Source organism: Heterodontus francisci, chromosome 17 (genome assembly GCF_036365525.1).
Source record: "Heterodontus francisci isolate sHetFra1 chromosome 17, sHetFra1.hap1, whole genome shotgun sequence".
Lineage (NCBI taxonomy): Eukaryota > Metazoa > Chordata > Chondrichthyes > Heterodontiformes > Heterodontidae > Heterodontus > Heterodontus francisci.
In genome coordinates, this window is record NC_090387.1 from 90,687,953 (window position 1) to 90,707,045 (window position 19,093).

A 19,093-nucleotide genomic window follows, 5' to 3' on the forward strand; every position below is an offset into this window, starting at 1 on the left:
CATTATTATTATTAGAACAAGCCAGCATGGTTTAACTAAAGGAAAAGCCTGTTTGACAAATTTATGAGAGTTTTTTGAGAATGTGCCGAATCGGGTAGATAAAGGAGAACCAGCAAATGTCGTATACCTAGATTTCCAAAAGGCATTCAATTTGGTGCCACACAAACTGTTAATAGGCAAAATAAGGACTCATGGAGTTGGGGTAATATATTAGCCTGCATAGAGGATTGGGTAACAGACAGGAAGCAAAGAGTGAGCATAAACAGGGCATTTTCAAGTTTGCAGGCAGTCAATAGTGGAGTGCAGCAAGGATCAGTGCTGGAGTCTCAGCAATTTACTTAGATGACTTAGATGGAGAGATCGAGACTAATCTATCGAAGTTGCTGATGGTACAAAGGGAGGTGGAAATGTAGACAGTGGGGAGGACACAGAGAGGCTGCAAAGAGATAAAGGCCAGAATGTTATCTTGCCCAGCGGATCTGCAGCCCCGGAGGTGGAAGTGGGTGCTGCAGTCGCTCCTGCTCCGCGCGCAGCTGTTACAGAAATTCAGCTCTAAGTGTCCAATTAGCGGCTCCGCAGCGTATTTTTGACAGAAAAGGGCATGCATGGGCAGGAGGGTGAGCGTTGGTGGGGGCAGGGTTAGAGCCGGAAGAGGGTGCTGAAAGCCAGTTAAAAGGGCTTCCAACAACCTCAGTGGCTCGGAGAGGCTTACGTGCAGCATGAAGCAACATATTAGAAAAAGGAATATAGCTGCCTCAGTGTGAAAGGAGTGCCACAGGAATTAAAGGGGCACCACCCTTCAGTAAACATTAATATCCCTGAAACATACCAGAACCCGCTTGCTGCAATGGCAGAGAGATGCAACCACATGGCACCCAGGGGCTCTGAAGACTCCATGCATGTCCTGCTCCAAGCGGCTGAGGCAAGGCGGGAGGTCCTCTTCCCAGCAGAAGGAAGGAGGAGGCCTCCCCAAGTCACCAAGAAGGCATGGGTGGAGGTAGTGGAGGAGGTCAGCAGCCATGGGGTAGTGAGGAGGACATGGCTGTCGTGCCACAAGTGGGTCAATGCTTCTGCACACTGCCAGGGTGAGGGGCATTCCGCAGTCATTGCAGCTTTTAACTGATACGAGAGGGTCACTGTGTGATGATGCTGCAAAGTCAAAGCCATCCATCTGCAGTGAATTTTGCAGCCCTGTCGTGCGCCGTGTGCTGGGCACATCTGAGATGCACAATGGTCCAGAGGTGTGCCAATCATGTACTTCAATGGCATTGTTTCCAGATGCAGCATGAGGAGTGAGTGGGTGCTCGTGCAAGTCAAGTGCCTGAACTAATTGCCATGAACTAATTGTGCCTCGACAGAAGAGGGCACAGAATGCCCAAGAAAGGGCCCAGGACTGATGGTGGAGTGGCCAACCTCACCTTTCTCACCAGAGTGGAGGAGGAGGCATTGACCGTTGCAGGGGAGGACAGAGGATGCTCAGTAGCTGATGGTGAGGCCAGTGCGCCTGGCCAGGAAGGTGAGTTCCCCAAAGTATGTTCAAGGGGGAGGTGGGGGGTTGGGGGCTTGGCTCAAGGTTGCTTGCAAGGTCAAAATCACACACGTGGCCACACTGCAGTCAATGACATGTCCTTCAGTCGGAGTGCTGATCACAACTGATCAATCTTTTTCTCCTGCCGATGAAACACAGGACTGGCCAGGCAGTGTCTCCAGGGCACATTCGTCCACCTTTGCGGAGAATGAGGGGACCTGAGAGGGTGTACCTTCATCCTTTCCCCTGGTCCAAGCACCAGCACAGAGGCACTTACCTCGGTTGGGTTGTTAGCCTGCTCCGATTCATGCTCATAATCTGGTGCCAGTGCCACACAGTGCCACACCAGCTGGCAGAGGCAGTATCAGCCGAAGCCTCTGACACTCGGAGGACTGTTTGAGGTCAGGCCATTGCAGAGCCCCATGCTGATGAGCCTCTGAGGACATCCATTCAACGGGAGATGTTGCAGGTGCAGTGTGCTGTGTGGGGAGTTCTGGAAGAGTTACCAGAGATGGTGCATGCTCTGGCTCAGACTTTGGAAATCTCCATCCAGGCCATGAGTACCACACAGTCCCTGTCCTCTGTCCATCTGGCTTCCTTCAATGACAGATTGGAGGTCTTGCAGAAACTCACAGAGAAAGTGATGTGGCTTCTGCGACATCTGAGGTCAGCAGGGAGGCCCGATTGAGCCTCAAAGGGCACAGGGGCAGCAGCAGAGTTTATATGGGGTCTCCTCTCAGGGCACTTCTGATACATTCAGCAGCTCCTTGTCCTCTCCGCCAGTGACATCAGCTCCTCATAATCTCAGGGTGTCAGAGGGCGGACCTGAGACTGCTCAAGATCACCTCAACATACCGGGGTCCTCGCGGCCTCGGGCAGGGAGGGGATTCCTGTTAAAGTCATCCAAAGCCATGGTGCATCCTGAACAGGCACCAGCCTCTGCCGTGGCTGGCAACGAGGGGTCATCCACATGCGTGAGCACTCGCAAACGGTTCAAACAATAAAAAGTAACTACACTATGGGGTCACTGGTGTGATTTGTAAATATTTATTTGCTTTTATAACTCACCAAAAATTTCTAAGTTTTTCACTTGGCATTTTCATCTGTCACAAGACAAGGCTGATGTTTTAGGCGATCTGGTTGTTCTGCATGAGAAGGATATTAGGGGAGGTGGCACATTCGGACTTTGTGGTGTTTGAGAGAAAGGTCGGCCATTGCAGCTGAGATTTCCCCCGAAGGTGAGTACTTCTGTGCTTCCAGCTGATGTGAATGCCTCGTTTCATACTGATCTGTCAATCCCTGGGTGATGAGCCTCCGTTCAGGAGAAATGCCTGAGTATTAGGGCCTCCCTTGCACTCAACTCCAGCAAACCTCCAGCTCCCTCCCCTCGCCAATCATGTGGCTGTGCCCCCTCTTCCTCATCCTCAGCCGTTTCATTATCCTCATCTGAGGATGCCTCGCGCTGAACAATATCCTCACCCTCCAGGGCCTCCCTCCTTTGCAGCTCTAGGTTATGTAAAGAGCAGCAGATGACAGCAATGCGAGATACCCTTTCTGTCGAGTACTATAGGGCACCACCTGAGTGACTGAGACAGCTAAATATCATTTTCAGCAGACCTATGGTCTGCCCAATGATGACTCTGGTGGTCACATGGCTCACACTCGACTGTTCCTCGGCTTCATTCCGTGTGTTCCTGGGAGGCTGGGAGTTCTGCAGAATGAATGCATCGTGCCTACTTCCAGGATAATGAGCACACACCTGCAGTACACTCTTATGATGGTCACAGACAAGTTGCCAGTTCATTGAGTGAAACCCCTTCCGATTAATGAAGGCCCCTGACAGACCTGCAGGTGTTCCAATGGCCACATGTGTGCAGTGAATTATACCTTGGACCATGGGCAACCCAGCGATGGCACTGACGCCTCTGGCTCTCTTGGCTTGATTGGCGGAGTCCGTCTGGAATTTGATGAACGGGTTGGCACGTTTGAATATGGCATCAGTTACCACCTTAATGCAGTGCTGCACTGATGACTGCGACACCCCTCACATGTCTCCTCATGAAGCCTGGAAGGAGCCTGATGCATAGACTCCACCTTCGACTTGTTTGACAGACGTCAAATGTGACAGCCGACGTAAAATGCCTGTCAATTGAATTTTAGATGACCTCAATTGGTCCTTAATTGCTGCAAAACAGATGGCGAACAGCGCCTTGATCTCGATCTTGTCCACCTGCTGTCCGACCTCCGTAAAATGGGGATTGGGCAGCGTGACGTCGGAGACCCAGCCCGATGTCATCACTCGCCATTTTTTGCCTCAGCCACCTTGGAGGAGGTCCTTTTTGTGCAGGTAAAATTCTGGTCATAGACAGGTTACATTGTGGGCAACAAAATGGCAGATGGAGCATGATATAATGAAGTGTGAATTTATTCTCTTTGGTCGTAATAATAGAAAGGCAAAATATTTATACAAGGTGTGAAACATATAAGTGTTGTTGTTTAAAGAGACTGGGGTGTGCTCACACAAGGAACACAAAAGTTAACATGCAGTGCAGCAAGCAATTAGGAAGGCAAATGGCATGTTGGCCTTTCTTGCAAGAGGATTGGCAGACAGGAATTACGAAGTCTTGCTACAATTGTGCAGGGTTTTTGTGAGAACACATCAGAAGTACTGTGTGCAGTTTTGGTCTCCACATTTAAGAAAGGATATATTTGCATTGGAGGCTGTGCAGTGAAGGTTCACTAAATTATAAGCAAGTGTTTGATAAAGTCCAACATAAAAGACTGGTTAACAATATCGAGGCTCATGGAATAGGCAGGTCAGTGTCCAATTGGATAAAAAATTGTCTTAAAGACAGAAAACAGTGAATCACGGTCATGGTAGACAGTGGTGTTCCCCAAGGGTCAGTGCTTGGACCACTATATATAAATGACTTGGATCTTGGAATACAGAGTCGAATTTCAAAATTTGCCAACGATGCCAAATTGGAGGAGTGACAAACAGTGAGTATGATATGAACTGCCTGCAACAGGACATAGACAGGCCAATACAATGGGCAGACAAGTAGCAGATGGAATGTAATACAGATAAGTGTGACATGATGCATTTTGGCAGCAGGGATAGGGTGAGACAATAATGACTTAAAGACACATTTCTAAAGAGTGCGCAGGAATAGAGAGACCTGGGGATGCGTGTGCATCGATCTTTGCATGTGGCAGGACATACTGAGTCAGTGGTTAGTTAGTTAAAGCCTACGGGATCTTGGGCTTCATAATTAGAGACAGAGTACAAAAGCAGAGAAGCGATGCTGAACCTTTATAAAGCTCTGGTTAGGCAGCAAGTACAGTATTGCATCCAGTTCTGGTCACCACACTTTAGGAAATATGTGAGGGTCATTGAGAGGGTGCAGTAGAGATTTACCAGCATGGTTCCAGGGATGGGTGTTTTAATTACACGGTTAGCATTGAAAAGCTGGGGTTTTCTCCTTGGAGCAAAGGGAATTGAGGGGAGTTATAACAGAAGTGTACAAGATTATGACAGGCTTAGAAAAGTCAGACAAGGATAAACTGTTCCCATTAACTGATAGTACATGAACTAGGGGTTTGGGAAAGAGTTGCAGGGGGAATATGAGGAAGAGCTTTTTAATGCAGTGAGTGGTAATGACCTGGAACTCGCTGCCTACGAGGTTGGTGGAAGCAGAGACAATCAATGATTTCAAAAGGAAATTGGATGTATACTTGAAGGAAATAAACTTACAGGAATACGAGGATTGACTAGAGGAGTCGGACTGACGGGTTTGCTCCGCAGAGAGCTGTGACGGACGCGATGGACTGAATGGCCTCTTCTGTGCTGTAAATGTCTCTGACTCTATGGGCTGCATTTTATGTGGCCACCGCTGAGTTTGGCGGCAGCCATAAAAGATGGCGGACCCAATATGCGGCTTTCACTCAGCGGATTCACCGCGATATTAACAGGGCTGGGGTGTTCGACCCCACCTCCGATGACATGGAGGGGGCAGGAGAACTGTCCTGGCAACAGCATCCAGCGCCAATGCGCAGGCACTGGCACCATTTTTTATAGAGCTTAGAATCCTAAATGACAGTCTGAATTTCTGAATTCACAGTGCGTTCAAAAAGTATTGAAAATAATTACTCTTTCCATCCCCTCTCCTACTCTGCACCCCTCCAAATACTTACCTTGACTACGTAACCTGCCCCCCAGCAAAGTTCATAAACTGTAACCCTCAACCCCTTCCTACCATCTCCCCCAACCAATCCAAAGAATTTGACACTGCTCTCCCCTCCCGCACTGAGAAAATGACCTCCTCCCCTCTCCCCAGAGTTGTCTTGCCTCATTTCCCGGATGGGGAACCAAAGGGGCATCAATTACGGCCACCAGAATGAAGATCGCGGCGGCACATCAGGAGGCGATGGGACTATCATTAAGTCAGGTAAATAAATTTATTTCCATATTGAAATTGAGGTCCAGTCGCCGAGCGGTGGGGAGGCCGCCACGAGGCCTCGTCACTGCTATCAGGATCGGGCCGGTGTCAAGGTCCCTTGTGGGCCTCATCTGGGGCAATCTTCATGTGCCCCTCACCCCCAACGGATCCAGGCATCAAGTGCTCTATAAAATCCTACCCAATGACTATCTTCTGAAAGCAGCAACTGATGCGATATTAATTGTTCATATTAAATGTAAGATTGATATATTTTCGTTATCCAAACGCATTCGGGATATCGGGCAAAGATGCACATATGAAGGTGGTCACAGTTAAGCCATGATCTCATTAAATGGCAGAACAGGCTCAAAACATTAAATGGCCTCTCCTGTTTCTTTGTTCCTATCTTCCCAACATTAATCCCTCAACTAACATCACAAAAAGCAGATGAAGTATTCATTCACCACATTGGTGTTGGCTAGATTGTCATATTTCAGTATTTTTAAATATTAAATTGTTATTTGTCTTTTCAGCTGATGGGAGATGAGTTGTGATTTAGGAGTAGGTTGTGCTTTTATTGCATTATTAATTTATGTTGTGTGTTATAAGTAGTTGGGTAGACTGCATCAGTGTGGCACAGAGGATTGATTGCATAGACAGTGGGATAGATTGTCTTGCTGTAACACTGGCAGAGTGTGAGGTGTCAACAGTGAGGTAGACCTCCTTGGTGCAACACCGATGGTTCAGTCACTCAGTTCTGAACATGCCAAATTTTTATCTCTGCTCAAGGCAAAGCTTTATATCCTATTTACTTTGAAAGTTGCCTGTAATCTGTTACAATGCACACACTTTGGCCTGCTCCTTGCCAACAGTCTCCAACCTCCCAAATTAGCCCAGTACAACACAGTGAAATGCATAATTTCCTGTCATGTTGCTCTGTTAGAACGACAGATTTACAGTCCAGAATATTTTACAATAATGTAAATCACAGCCATTATCAATTATCATAAAGTTCCATTGTATAGACTTCACAAACGTCATATGCTGCACTGCTATCACTGAATTCTATCAGATTCAGTTTATTTGAGCTTTTTCCAAACATGCTGGAAGAAAAAAGGAACAGAGACAATATCGATTAAAAGGTACAATTTTAAAGGGTGTGCAACACAGAGAGACAGAATACAACAGAGGGACCTTGGGGTTCACATACATAAATCTTAGAACGTGCATGACAAATTGAGAAGGCTATTAAAAAGCCTTTGGGATCCTTGCCTTTATAAATGAGGCACAGAGTCCAAAAACAAGGAAGTTATGGTAAAATGTTCTAAATAGTTTTTTGGGCCTCAGCTGGAATTTTGTATGCAATTGTGAGCATAAACAATTTGGGAGGGATGTGAAGACCTTAGTGAGATTGCAGAAGAGTACTCGGGTATGTACCAGGAATGAAGGAGTATATGTGGAGTGACTGTAGAAGCTGGGATTGTTCTTCATGGAGATGGTTAAGTGGCAATTTAATAAATGTCTTCATAATCGTGTGGAGGAAATGTTTGCACTGGCAGTAGTGTCAGGAACTAGAGGACACAGAGTGAATGCAATTGGCAAAAGAACCAGAGGGGAAATGGGAATAAAAACATTTAGTCAGTAAGTTATGATCTGGAATGCACTTCCTGATAGGGTGAAGGAAGCAGAAACAACAGAAAATTTCAGAAGGGAATTGGATAAATATTGTAAGGGAATCAATGCTGAGCTGATCGGAGCTCTGAATTTAGCGCTGCTCATCGGGATATTACCTTATTTATGAGATGGAACTGAATTCTAATGCTGACAAATCTTTTTGTTCACTGTTTAATGGATCTGAGAATCACAGTGAAAGGATATTTCACAACCTTTTTCATCTGGTCTCGGAATTTTCTCTGAGTCACTGTGTAGATACAAGTGTTTGTGCAGGTACTGAGGAGCTGGAGCAGGTATCCGATAGTACCTGCGGTGGGTAAAGGGGTATAGGAATCAGACATGAATGCAATTCGCTGATACAGGAAACACGTAACATAGGTCGTCCATAAAACAATAAAACTGCCTGAGATAGTGAAGAGTAAAATGATGGATATTCTGCGTTTGTCCATCTCAGGGTCACTGGGACTCTCTCTATCACTGTCTGCCTGGAGTCTCCGGCGGGCTCTACTAGCTATTAAAATGTGTCTGACGGTCAGAGTGTTGAGGAGCAGAATCAAAACGAACGGGAGCACAGGGGTTAGAAGGCGATGAAAAATCTCGTAAGCTGCCCAGAAGATTGAAGTGTAATACTCTGGTTTTGTAATGCAAAACCATTCCAGGTTATTGAAGATGTACTGAGCTTTAAATTTGAAGAACCAAGGAATACATTCCAAACAGCTCAGCACAGGCACAGCTCCAATTATCACCCTTGCAGTTTTCTCAGTGCAATATTTTGTTTTCAGCTTCTGGCAACAAATGGCCACAAATCGATCAAAGGTGAAAGCAACTGTAAACCAGACAGAAATCTCTGTGGCAGCAAACCTGAGCAGTGTTACGAAACTACATACAGGAGTAATATCCAGGAAAGAAACTGGGAAATAAATAATAAGCCACCTCAGGATCACATCAGTCATGACAAACAGGAGATCGGCCGCTGCCATGGCTACCAGGTAATGAGTGACACATTTGGAGAGACCGCAGTTTCCCCGAGACAGGACCACAATCGCTAGCAAGTTAACTGCAAAAAAAGGTAGTAATTACTGGTCAAGTTCAAAGCATCAGTTAAACAGGATGTTCTGTTGAATTTGCTGCATCTCATATTTGAAAATGACATCTGATTGTACCAGTGTTTTCGGCAGGAATGGGCTTTATAATAAAAAAAATTGTTAATTTAAAAAAAAGCATCAATCTTAAAAAAAGGCGTGAGTTCTGGCCTATTGACCAGGGGAACGGTGAGGGAGCATGACGAGTGAAGAGGGCCTAGTGTTAATGGTGAGGCCAGGGCATGGAAGAAGGGTGAGGGGGAGAGCCTGGTGTTAACTGGGAGGAAGGTGAGGGAGGAGGGCAAGGGGCAGGGAGAGCTTGGTATTAACCTGGAGGCAGAGTTGATGACCTGATAATAACTGGAGGAGGAAGGTGATGATGGAGGGTATGCTGTTAACCTGTGATGGAAGGGAAGTGGGAGGGGAGTAGGGCTTGCTGATGAGTAGGGAGGAGGGAGCCAATGTATGAGGAGCAATGACCTGTAATAATACAGCTCCTTCAAATAAACAAGCAGCACAAGGAGGGAAGGAGGACATTTTCACACACAGACCCATGTCATTTATGCTGCCTCGGGCAGTTTCATTAAAGTCAACTGATCTTTGGAGGGCTCACTTCAACTTGGGTTCAGAGTGTAATTAAGATTTCCCATGCCCAATCAACTCTATGTCATCTGCACACAGCCTTTCATGTGTTGCCGATGGAGCAGGTTACTGGGAACCAGATCTGAGTTAGCTGGGCGGATAAGTAATCCACTCAAATTATACCAATAATATGCTCTTCGCATATGTGGATCTTGCTAATTTTGAGAATGTGAGAATCTGTCTGGGGGTTCTGAGTCTAATTACATAGAGTTTACAGGACAGAACAGGCCAGGCGACCCAACTGGTCTTTATATATCGTACAAGCCTTCTCCCACCCTCTTTAGCTAACTCTATTATCATACCCTTCTGTTCATTTCTTTCTCATGTTCTTATTTAGCTCCCCCTTAAATGCATTAATGCTATTTGCCTCAACTGCTCGCTTTATCAGTGAGTTGCTGGTGATGTTCACACATTCAGTTGCCAATCTAATATCTGCAGATCCTGAAGTGATAATTTAATATCGAGAATCCTCCTAGATTACCAGTCATGGCCTTCCTGACTAGGAGCATTGGACTCAATCACTGCCTACACCTGCCTTTTGTCATTGCACTGGACAGAGGGGGAACAGAGAAGCTACTAAGGTTACCAGTGTCAGGGACATGCTGAATCACAGGAGTCTCACCTCAATCTCCTGAAAGGCATTCAGCACCTACCTCAACAATATCCTCCATGTAATGAAATCTGAACGGAGCCCTGTGTCAGTTGAGTGTATTGAGAGGCTCAGATGCTTAGAGCAGTTCTATCTGATCTCATTTGCCCCTATTGGAAGAACTGCTCACAGACAGGATACACTTAACTCGTCCTCTCTTCCTAACTTAGCTTTTCTCTCAGCAATTCCCTTTGTACCACTCCAATAGGGAGGGATTTCCTCTGCCATGTGCTGTTCCATACTTTCCACTTCTTCATTCTTTTCTTCCATCAGGATATATTCTGGTGAAACATTCTACCATCTGGTGTGTATGGGTGGCCCTGTGGAAGCTTTCATTCTCAGGGATCTTTCCTAGCACCACTGGATAACTGGGGTGGAGAGTATTTGCCAACTCTCACCAACTCAACCACTTCCCCAAGACCTGGCTGTCCGCTCTTTCTGGGACCAGAACAAAATCAGTGTTGACACATCTCAACTGTTACCTGAGGAAGCACACGTCTATTTTTGATTGCAATTTACCCCTACAATGCTAATCCCAGGTCATTTTCATTCAGTGCACAGTGTAAACAGACCTCCTGTGCCTGGCAAAAGCCATCACTTCCAGGAAGTGCAAGCTTACTGGGAATCGTCTTGCTTCATAATTGCACAGACCTGGGACGGATCTCAAGACTTAATGTCCTTACTGGCACAAACTCACATTGGTCGGTGAATCACCCAACATGCTTAGAATTATTAATAAAACAAACTAGCAATGTTTCAAACATTATTGCTACTGAGATAGGGTCCACGGTTTGCAAGAACAGTGGAGAAGTGTGTACGTGCTGTTCTTTGAACAGGTGACTTGTTGAATGTTCTGTTAGGTGCTCTGACTCTGGTTTCAAAGCTTGTTTTTTTTTTGAGACAGTGCCTAACTAAAAGTGAAACTAAAATATTCAGGGTGCCAGGGAGACAGAATTTGTTGGAACCAGATAAGAGACTGGGTCATCTGACCAGAGCCATATGCCGAGCACAATATTGGAGAGTTCAAGCATGCTGCAGGATTATGGGCAGTAGTAGTATATGTGCTGATGTTTGCAGAGGGTGGAGGGCAGGAGGCTGATCAGGACAGCATTGGAAGCATGGATGAGGGCATGAGCAGAAGATGGAATGAGTTAAGGGTAGAGGCTGGTGGTATCATGGAGGTCTTTGTGATGGTGGATGTGGGATCAGATGCTCAACACAAGGTCAAATAGAATGCTGAGGTTGAAGCAGTCAGGTTCAGTGTGATGCAGTGGCCAGATTGCAGGATGAAATGGGTGTCAAGCTAGCAGTTTGTGCAAGAGACGGGAGACAACTGATCCAGGCACCTCAGCTCAATAAATATAACCTTTTTTCTTGACATATTGAGACTTGAAAAACCTAAGAATACAATGCACACAATCTACATGTTAGACAGAGGGAAATCGATCTGATCATTGTCACCTGACATTAACTAGAACAATATATGTGTTCATCTGTTTTAGAAGAACCTCCAATAAATTGTGAAAGTGCATTAACAGTGGCTTTCAGGACTCATACATAAATAATAAGGGAGGTAATGGGGGCAAAAAGTGTCAAGAACCAACTCCTGCAAACAGCCAACACCTTGACAGAGGAGGGAAGAAAATTGACAGGGAATACATTTACTTTTTCTACTTATTGGAATTTCATATTCATTCATGCCCATGTCCTGTCCTACATCCAATTGACAAATGCAGACACTAAAATGTATCCATGACTTGGAGAATAGTAGTGGAGGGTGAGAGCTGGGATTTAGGAAATAGGATCCAGGGAATTATAGACAAGTATTTAAATCAGTGAATGGAGAATGAGGAGTCAGCAGATCTCAGTAATGACAGGAATGTTGATGAATGGAGCTTCGTATGGGTAGTAAGAACCTGCATTTATACAATGGCTTTCAGTGCCTTGGGATATCCTATAGCACTTCCCAAACAGATCTGGATCAAGGTCACAAAACAGATAAAAACAAAGCCCATTGGTTGCACCTTCAATTCCAACATCCAGAAACACTCCATAATGTCTCCACACAGTACAGTATTCAATAGTTTCTCATATGCTCCAGGGTTTCTGTACCAGTATCCAGCCCAAAGTGCAAACTATACCTTGCTAACTTTTTGTACAAAGACCTTCCTGAAAACTGTTGTACATCTGTTGATATCCAGTTTGGAACTGTGTCCACTTGACCCACTGTCATGGCTTGGTCTGAAATAGTGCCCAGTATGTATATCATTATAGCCTTTTTACATCAGTAAACACACTTTTCAGCCACCCCTTTTCAAGGCTGAAAGCCCAGGTTTTTCCAGTTGCCCTTCACAACTTGTGCTTGGTCTCCAAAGGTCTTCTGGCTATTCTCTAAATTGCTTCCTTTTACAGTCAGGATCAGAACTAGAGCACATGCTCAGTTTGAACATTGCTCCCTCTCATTTTGATTCCAATGTTGTCAATACATGATTCAGTATTCAATTTATTTTGTTGAATAACACTCCACAGTGCTTCGACAACTGACCATTGTGTCCTCTAGAACTCTGGGATTATCTTTGACAATTCCATTTTCATAGCATCATAGCACAGAAGGAGGCCATTCAATGTATTGTGTCAGTGCTGGTTCTTTGAAAGAGCTATCTAATTAGTCCCACTCCCTTGCTGTTTCCCCATAACCCTGCACATTTTTCTCCCTTCAATTATTTATCCAATTCTCTTATTATTGACCCTGCTTCCTTCCATCCTTTCAGGCAGTGCATCCCAGATCACAAGAACCTGCTGCATATGAAAGTGCCGTCATGTCGCCTCTGGCTCTTTGCCAGTTGTCTTAAATCTGCTTCTTCCAGTTACTGAACCTTTCCCCACTGGTAACAGTTTCTCCTTATTTAATCTATTAAACCCTTCATGATTTTGAACGGCTCTATCAAATCTCCAATTCAATTTCTCTGCTCCAAGGAGAACAACCCCCGATTCTCTAGTCTCTCCAAGTAATTGATCTCTTTCATACCTGATATCATTCTAATAAGTTTCCTCTTCACCCTCTCCAATGCCTTGGCATTATTCCTAAAGTGTAGTGTGCAGAATTGACCAGAATACTGCAGCTTGGGCCTAACCAGTATTTCACAAATATCGAGCAAAATTGCCTTGCTTATTTATTCTCTTCCACTATCAATGAAAGCAAGAAACCCATATGACTTTTTTACAGCCTTCTCAAATTGCCCTGCCATCTTCAAAAACTTGAACGCAAAATTGAAGTCCATGAGAGGAAAGTGATACTGGCTGCAGCAGTACGAAATCTGCTAAGGGACGGAAATCAGAGAGTTGTGGCGAACAACTGTTTTCTGGATTGGAGGATGATATTCAGTGGTGTTTCAGTGGTTGGTTTTGGGAGTGGTGATCTTTTTGATACGTTAATGACATGGTCTTGGGTATATACATCTTCGAGTCTCTCTTCCTGCATCCCTTTTAAAACTGTATGATTTGCTACATATCTCACTCTTTCTACCAAAATTAATCACATCACACTTCATTGCATTGAATTTCATTTCCCATGTTTCTGTCCATTTTAGCAGTCTCTGTATGTTCATCTGAAGGTTATCATTATCCTCCACATTGTTTACTACATTTCCAAATTTGTGCAGCCTGGAAACTTTGAAACGATGTCCTGTCTACTCAAGACCATATCATTAACTTATATCAAAAAGAGCAGTAGTTATATATACCAACACCAAGGGTACACCACTGTATGCCTCCCTCCAGACTGAAAAATAAATGTTCAGCACAACTCATTGTTTTCTGTCCTTTAGCCGTAAGTGACACAACCACTGTCCTTTTAGTCCCACGGACTTCAGATTTGCTAACAAGACTTTAACAAGTGAGGGAATTTATCAACAAACTTTCCAAAATACATGTACACAACATCAACTGTACTATCCTCATCAACCCTCTCCTTTACTCCAACTAAGAACTCAAACAAGTTTGTTTTCTGCCTATTTGCAATGCATTACACTTTTTACTTTACATTGCTCATTGTTGAGTCCACAACATATCTTGCCCTTAAATCTTCAGTAATCTCCTCTCAGGCTCCGGTGCCCCTTCCCCATCAACAGTCCTCTTTGACCATCTAAAGATCTGCTTAAAGAACAGGAAGAGGAAGATGAATTACAGAATCGCAGAATTGTTACAGTACAAAGAAGGCCATTCAGCCCACCGTGTCTGGGCCAGCTCTCCAAAGGAACAATTTACCTAGTGCCACTGCCCCGCTTTCTCCCCATAGCTTTGCACATTCTTCCTTTTCAGATAACAATCTAATTCCCTCGTGAATGCCTCGATTAAAGCTGCCTCCATCACACTCTCAGGCAGTGCATTACAGATCCTAACCACTCGCTCTGTGAAAAACGTTTTTCCTCATGTCCCCATTGCTTCTTTTGCAGTTACCTTAAATCTGTAGCATCTTGTTCTCGATCGTTCCAGCAATGGGAACAGTCTTTCCCTATCTACTCTGTCCAGAACATTCATGATTTTGAACACCCCTGTCAAATCTCTTCTCAGCATTCTCTTCTCCACAGAAAACAGCCCCAACTTCTCCCATCTATCTACATAACTGAATTTCATCAACCCTGGAATAATTCTTGTGAATCTTTTCTGTAGTCTCTCTAATGTCTTCACATCTTTCCTAAAGTGTGGAGCCCAGAACTGGACACAATGCTCAATTTGAGGCCAAAGCAGTGTTTTATACAAGTTTAACATAACTTCCTTGCTTTCGTATTTTATGTTACTATTAATAAAGCCTGGGATGTGGTTTGCTTTATGAATTACGTGCTCAATCTGTCCCACCACCTTCAATGTTTTATGCAAATATTCACCCAGGTCCCTCTGCTCCTGCACTCCCTTTAGAAATGGACCCGTAATTTTATATTGTCTCTCCATATTCTTCCTATGAAAACAAATCTCTTCACACTTCTCTGCATTAAATTTCATCTGCCACTTATCACCCATGGCACTTACCTATCTATGTCCTTTTAAAGTTTAACACTATCCTTCTCACTGTTCACAATGCTTCCAAGTTTTATATCATCCACACATTTTGAGATTGTGCCTGTACACAAAGATCTAGGTCATTAATATAGATCAAGAAGAGCAAGGGTCCCTAAACTGACCCTTGGAGACCTCCACTACAAACCTTCTTCCAGTCCGAAAAACATCCATTAACGACTACTGTGTGTTTCCTGTTGCTCCACCAATTTTGTATCCATGATGCTAACGTCCCTTTTATTCCATGAGATATGACTTTTCTCACAAGTCTCTTGTGCAGAGCTTTATCAAATGCCTTTCGGAAGTTCATATACATCATATCAACAGCATTACCCTCACCAACCTTCTGTTATCTCATCAAAAGACTCCAACAAGTTACTTAAACATGATTTGCCCTTAACAAATTCATGCTGGTTTTCCTTTATTAACCTGCAAATGCCCAAGTGACAACTAATTTTGTGTCAAATTATCGCTTCTAGAAGCTTCCCCACCGCTGAGGTTAAACTGACTGGCCTATAGTTGTTGGACTTATTTTTACACCCTTTTTTGAACAAGGGTGTAATATTTGCAATTCACAAGTTCTATGCCACTACCGCTGAGTCTAAGGAAGACTGGAAAATTAGGCCAGTGCCTCTGCAATTTCCAGTTTCACTTCCCTTAGTATCCTTGGATGCATCTCATCTGGTCCTAGTGCCTTATCAACTTGAAGTACAGACAGCCTATCCAATACATCCTCCTTATTAATTTTAAACCCTGCAAGTGTCTGAACTAAAACAAGAAATGCTGGATTCACTCAGCAGGTCTGGCAGCATCTGTAGAAAGAGAAGCAGAGTTAACGTTTCGGGTCAGTGACCCTTCTTCGGAAGTGTCTGAACTACTTGCTCTTTCATGATGACCTGCATAGCATCTTCTTCTTTGCTAAAGACAGATGCAAAGTATTCATTTAATAACCCAGCCATGCCCCAGCCTCCCTGCATAAATCCCTTTTTAGGTCCCTAATTAGCCCCACTCCTCCTTTTACCACCCTTTTAATATTTGTGTGCCTATTGAAGACTTTTAGATTCTCTTTTATTTAAGTGACCAGTCTCTTATCATACTTTCTCGTCGCTTTGCTTATTTGCTTTTTCAACTTTTTCAATACATAAGGTCAAACATCCCACAGTAGGAGTTCAGGATCATTATAATTAATTTTAAAAATTAGCAAATACCACAGGTGAGGTGTATTATCGCCGAAAGCATTGGGTGGATCACGGGAAATGCGACCGTGTCATAAAGATATCAGACACAATGCCACATTATCAGACCTTCAGAAACAAAATCAGAATCAAAAGGTAAAGACATTGGGCGGGGGTTTCCCTTCGGTAGCACTGGTTTTTCAGCACATGTCACATGAAATCAGCCAAGCTATTGCAAAAGATCATGAAATTATACCTGCAAATTGTGTCGAATGAAGATAGGATTTCTGCAATCGTTTGCATGACATTGCAAAACATGCACAGAGCGATCTCCAACATCATCATTGCATCTGATCATTTGCCAGTATGAGTCGGTGCATGCGCATTTCGTCATCAGATGTAATGACGTAAAACGTAATGACGTCAGACTGTTACCTCACCCCTCAATAGCCACGCTCGCCCCCTCCATCCCCTCTAACAGCACCCACTACCTCCCGCAATCGCCTCCTCAATCGCTGTAACCAGCTTCCTGCTCCCTCCCGTGATAGCCACTCCCGCCTGCTCACCACTTCCCCACCCCGCGCCCCTGCCGCTCACAACCCACTCGCTCCATCCCACCTCTTCTCCAGTCGGTGAGGCAGGCAGAGCAGCGGCAGGAGGGAATGGCCAGCAGACGGGCGCGGGAGAGATGGCGGGATGGAGCAGTGAGAAAGCAGGAGTGGCGATTATGGGAAACTGAATGCGGCGATTCAGACAGCGATGGCGGGAGGGAGTGGGGTACTGTTGGAGGGGGATGCGGAGGTGGCGAGCGTGGCTATTGAAGGGTGTTGGGGTTTGGGTTCATTTTGTTTTGTGTCAAATTGAGCAGCGCCATCTTTAATACTGGCAGCTGCCTGTGACGTCACAGACAGTGAGGCTGCATTCGTGCACGTGCTGTACTGCTCCATCTAGTGGTTACTTTGTGAGCAAACGCAGCCGAATTTTAAAAACATCACGCGAGAAGCTGGTCCTGTCCACAAAACTGGCCACATTTCCAGATCCAATCAATCACCAAGGTACTTTGCCACTAATTGCGCCTGTTTGCGAGCTTTCAAGTAGGCTTCTAAAATTATTTTTTGTTTGTTTAGGCGCAAACACACGTAGGCATGTGTTAAAAGTATTCAAATGTAAACAGCACTTTTTAAAGATAATAAGAAATTGACTGCTGATAGCACTGTGACTAGCAAATAGCTCTGTGGGGCTGAATTTTTCAAGCTCACTGCCGAGATAGCTTCAAAAACTGTGAGGCGCACGTGTAAGATGTGCAACGTGGAGCCCGCGTGATACTTGGTGTGGCAGCTCATTTACATGGAGGGGTCAGAGTGCCTGACCCCGATGACATAGAGGGGGTGGGCACTCCATCCCCGGTAATGGCGTCCGCACCACCGTCCGGGCGCCAGTGCCACTTTAAAAGGGCTTTAGGCCCTTCCGTTTCATTTCCATTTTTTAAGTCAGTGTTTTGAAAAATTAAATAAAACAATTATTCACAGTGCCAATCTCCTCTCCCACCCACCCCCACAATTTCTTCCACTCTCCCTCTCAAAAAAAAAATTAAAGTCTCGATCCCGACATTGCCCCCAATCTTTCTTTACTTTAACCTTCAACCCCTTCCCACCATCACCTCAACCACTCGCGTTCATTTTTGCTGTCCTCACCCCAACCCCCCCCCCCCCCTCACGACCCGCCCTGAAAACTTCACTCCTCCACCCTCCGACCTTGGATTTCCAAACAGAGATCTGTAAGTGCGGGAATTCCAGCAACCGGCCAGAATATCGGCATGGGATGGCTGTCATGACGAGATAAGTAATTGTTCATTAATTTCCATTCATTCCAATATTTAAATTAAGTCTCTGTCAGCGAGCAGTGGGGTGGGGTGTGGGGACCACCAGGAGGCTTCGCCATCGCCAATAAAATGGAGCAGGGTCTTCCCGGTGTTAAGACCCGTGGTGGACCTAACCCGGAGCTATTTTCTGGGCTTGCCAACCACACCTTTGAAGTTAGGGAGGTTGGGGGGTGATGGTAATATCCAGCTCCTATAGTTTTTTAAGTCATTTTCAATTATTTAAAATAGAGTGACACGCAGGTGATGGACTGGACACTTTGTTTTCACCTGCTTATATTTGTGATAAAGTCATGTTCAGCTGTATTAATAAAACTACATGAGGTTATCACTGAAATAAATCAAAGGATATCATAAACACATTTAAAAACACACTCTAAAATGCTGCCTGATTTTGCTGGTTCACAGCAGATTTTTTACTCGAACATTCAAATGGGCTTCAACAAGACTGAAGGAAAAGAAGCACTTCTCTAAACAAGCACAATTTTGAGCACAATTTGCACCCAGATTGTCAGTTGTGCTCAAAGCAGAAACACTTGGTCAATGACCTAACAATGAACAGATATTAATAACTTACTGGGAACTCCGATGGCCCCAAGAACAGGACAGTAAATGAACTCAACATCAGCGAGTGTTGGTACCGAATTGAATGGATATTTCATGTTCAGTTCAAAGCTAAGTCCAACTTTAACTGAAACTGTGATCATTGAAAGGAACCTTTATACATAGAGAAAATCCTTCAGGGGCACAATTAGATTGAGTGATCATCGATATTACTTATAGTCATTTGAACAAACAGATCTGAATAGACAAACAGCAACACAAGAAAGAGTAGGAGGGATCGACAGGGTGGAGTTGCGGGAGGAAGAATACAAGACAGAATAAAATGGGTTTGGAGTGCATCTGAGTAAATACATGGAACTTGGTTAATAAGTTTGGAGGGCTGCAGGCACGAGCACCGACATGGGAT

The 19,093-nt window shown here is 44.6% G+C and overlaps 1 protein-coding gene across 1 annotated transcript; it reads right to left on the minus strand.

The window, feature by feature from the left end:
- Window positions 1-7,805: 7,805 nt before the first annotated feature.
- Window positions 7,806-18,785, minus strand: LOC137378623 (probable G-protein coupled receptor 139). Its single transcript, XM_068048917.1, has 2 exons — window positions 18,701-18,785; window positions 7,806-8,698 (listed from the first exon to the last, which is right to left on the minus strand). Exons 1-2 carry the CDS (start codon window positions 18,783-18,785, stop codon window positions 7,806-7,808), a joined length of 978 nt encoding a protein of 325 aa, XP_067905018.1.
- Window positions 18,786-19,093: the final 308 nt, after the last annotated feature.